The sequence below is a fragment of the Carlito syrichta genome, unplaced genomic scaffold, assembly GCF_000164805.1.
Source record: "Carlito syrichta isolate Samal-C Ts95f unplaced genomic scaffold, Tarsius_syrichta-2.0.1 Scaffold307514, whole genome shotgun sequence".
Lineage (NCBI taxonomy): Eukaryota > Metazoa > Chordata > Mammalia > Primates > Tarsiidae > Carlito > Carlito syrichta.
In genome coordinates, this window is record NW_007251610.1 from 3,644 (window position 1) to 6,007 (window position 2,364).

At 44.2% G+C, this 2,364-nt stretch overlaps 1 gene segment (V, D, J or C); it reads left to right on the forward strand.

The window, feature by feature from the left end:
- Window positions 1-1,624: 1,624 nt before the first annotated feature.
- Window positions 1,625-2,152, forward strand: LOC103266886. The segment is given in 2 exon segments: window positions 1,625-1,670; window positions 1,797-2,152. Coding segments are annotated over 2 exon segments (402 nt in total).
- Window positions 2,153-2,364: the final 212 nt, after the last annotated feature.

Here is a 2,364-nt window from a genome sequence, read left to right on the forward strand (position 1 = left end):
AGTTGCTTAATGACTATGTCTTTATGGTAATGAACATATGTCACATTCAATGTTAAAAAACATACGAACCTATATTTGAGGGATTCCCTTATTTATTTTGAATTGATTTTATACTTTTTCTCTTTTTTCTGTGAGTAGGGGTGGCTCCTGTGATCTGTTGTTATTCATTTTCTTATTATGTCCACACTCTTCCTGGGACTGATGTGCTGTATGTGCAGACCCTCCTGTCACAGTGCTTCAAATGGTGGCATGATGAGCCCTGATGTCTCATCCCATGTTCCTGTTTCCACCGGTTTTCCATACACCAAATTTTACAAATAAAACACAAAGCATCTTTATCTGCACTCATCTAGTGTCTCCCAGTCTCTTATTCTGCACTATGGTGAGTGTGGTAAAACCCACCTGGTCAGCCCAACTACAACCCTCAGCCTCACTCCTATGTCTCCTTCATCCTCTGCTCAGGGACACAGTCACCTCAGGAGTCCTTCATCTTGAGAATTCCTCACTTGTATTTCTTTTCCTTTTTCTTTTTTTTCCTTCAGATACAGGGAATCAGCCCTCCATGATCTGTTGCCTTCAAGCTCTTTGAATGTAACACCAGGCATTTTTTTCTAAAGTTTCAGTTCTATATATTCTGTATCCTGTTTACAATCTTGAACAGTTCCATAAAATTAATCATTTCACTAAATGCATCCCCTCATTTTGATACAAAGTCCTGTGCTATCTGGATTCAACTGTACTTTCCTGCCTTTCCCCTTTCAATCTACTTCCTCAATTGTTCCTACTGTCAAGTGATAATTTTTGCCAAACCTTTTACTTGCCATTACATATATGTGACTTATTTTCAAGTTATATGTCTCCCCTAGGAATATGTTGTGCTTTCCTGGTTCTGAAGAAGGACTCCACTCTCTGCTCAGACCCAAGTAACAGGTGCCTCCCTCCCTGGCCACTGTGCAAGGAGCTACTCAGGTTCTACTTTCAGAGTCCTTTGCATTCATCTTTTGCTTCAGTCTCCACATATTGGGTGGTCGTATATTTCCCATGTAATTCTCCTAATAATCAAGAAAACTTCATTGGAAAAAAGTTGTTTATTAATATCTGTAACTTGAGTCCTTTCCAAGGATGTGGCTTATAAGTGTCTTTGGATTAAGAATGACCAGGATCTCAGGCCAATGTCCCTAACTTATTTCCTCTGAGACTGAAGTCTGGCCAGTGAGCAGCAGAGGGCACTGTGATTCCATCTCAGTGTCTGCACAATGGGGTACACAGCTGTGTCAACCCCCCACCCAAATGCCCCAGGGCTGGGTCATTAATATTTGTGTTGTTTAGGAGCACTAAGCATCTGAGTCCTTGGAGCTGAGCAGCGTCTCCTGGTAGGTCTGTGGTAGGTCTCAGCAACTGCTTCCTCCCTGGTTCCTCCCATGGGGAAAATTCTCAGTCTCATCTCTCAGACCCTTTGTCAAAAGGGCCAAACTCAGACCTCAGCTGGTTCCCAGATGAAACAGATCACCAGGGTGTCAAATAAATTTGCATAAACAGCCTTCCTCCTTCAAGGCAAGTGAAGAGGATAAAAGAGGCATGGGCAGCTTATCAGCACTTAGGTTTCTGGAGGTCTGAGATCACCATGGCCTGGACCCCTCTCCTTCTTGTGTTCCTCTCTCATTGCACAGGTAGGGACTTTCCTCAGTTGTCCAGGATTAGTCTTGAGTCAGTGTCATCCTCCTCCAGATCAGATAACCAAGCACCTTAATTAACCCTGGTTTCTGCTCCATCACTGATGACTGTTTTGTTTGCAGGTTCCTTCTCCCAGCTTGTGCTGACTCAGCCACCCTCCTTCTCTGCATCCCAGGGAGCATCTGTCCGACTCACCTGTACCCTGAGCAGTGGCTTTAGTGTTGGTAACTTCTGGATGCGTTGGTACCAGCAGAAGCCAGGGAACCCTCCCTCGTATCTCCTGTACTACTATTCCGACTCAGATAAGGGCCAAGGCTCCGGAGTTCCTAGCCGCTTCTCTGGATCCAAAGATACTTCAGCCAATGCAGGAATTCTGCACATCTCTGAACTCCAGCCTGAGGATGAGGCTGACTATTACTGTGATACATGGGATGGCAACTCTAACACTACACAGTGCTCCAGACTCACGAGGAAGTGAGACTAAAACTTCTCTTCTGCTCTCTGGGTTTTGTGCAGTCACCCTTGCTGGTGACTCTAGCTCAGGGAATGTCTTCTGTTGTCAAATCTTCAACCAACACCTGATTTTCCTCTGACAAGTAAATCTGACAGTGTTGTATAATTTTCTCAGTTCAATTTTCAGATTGAGGTATTGTTCAACCTTCTTATCCTGTTCAAGTTTTTGCAGGCAGA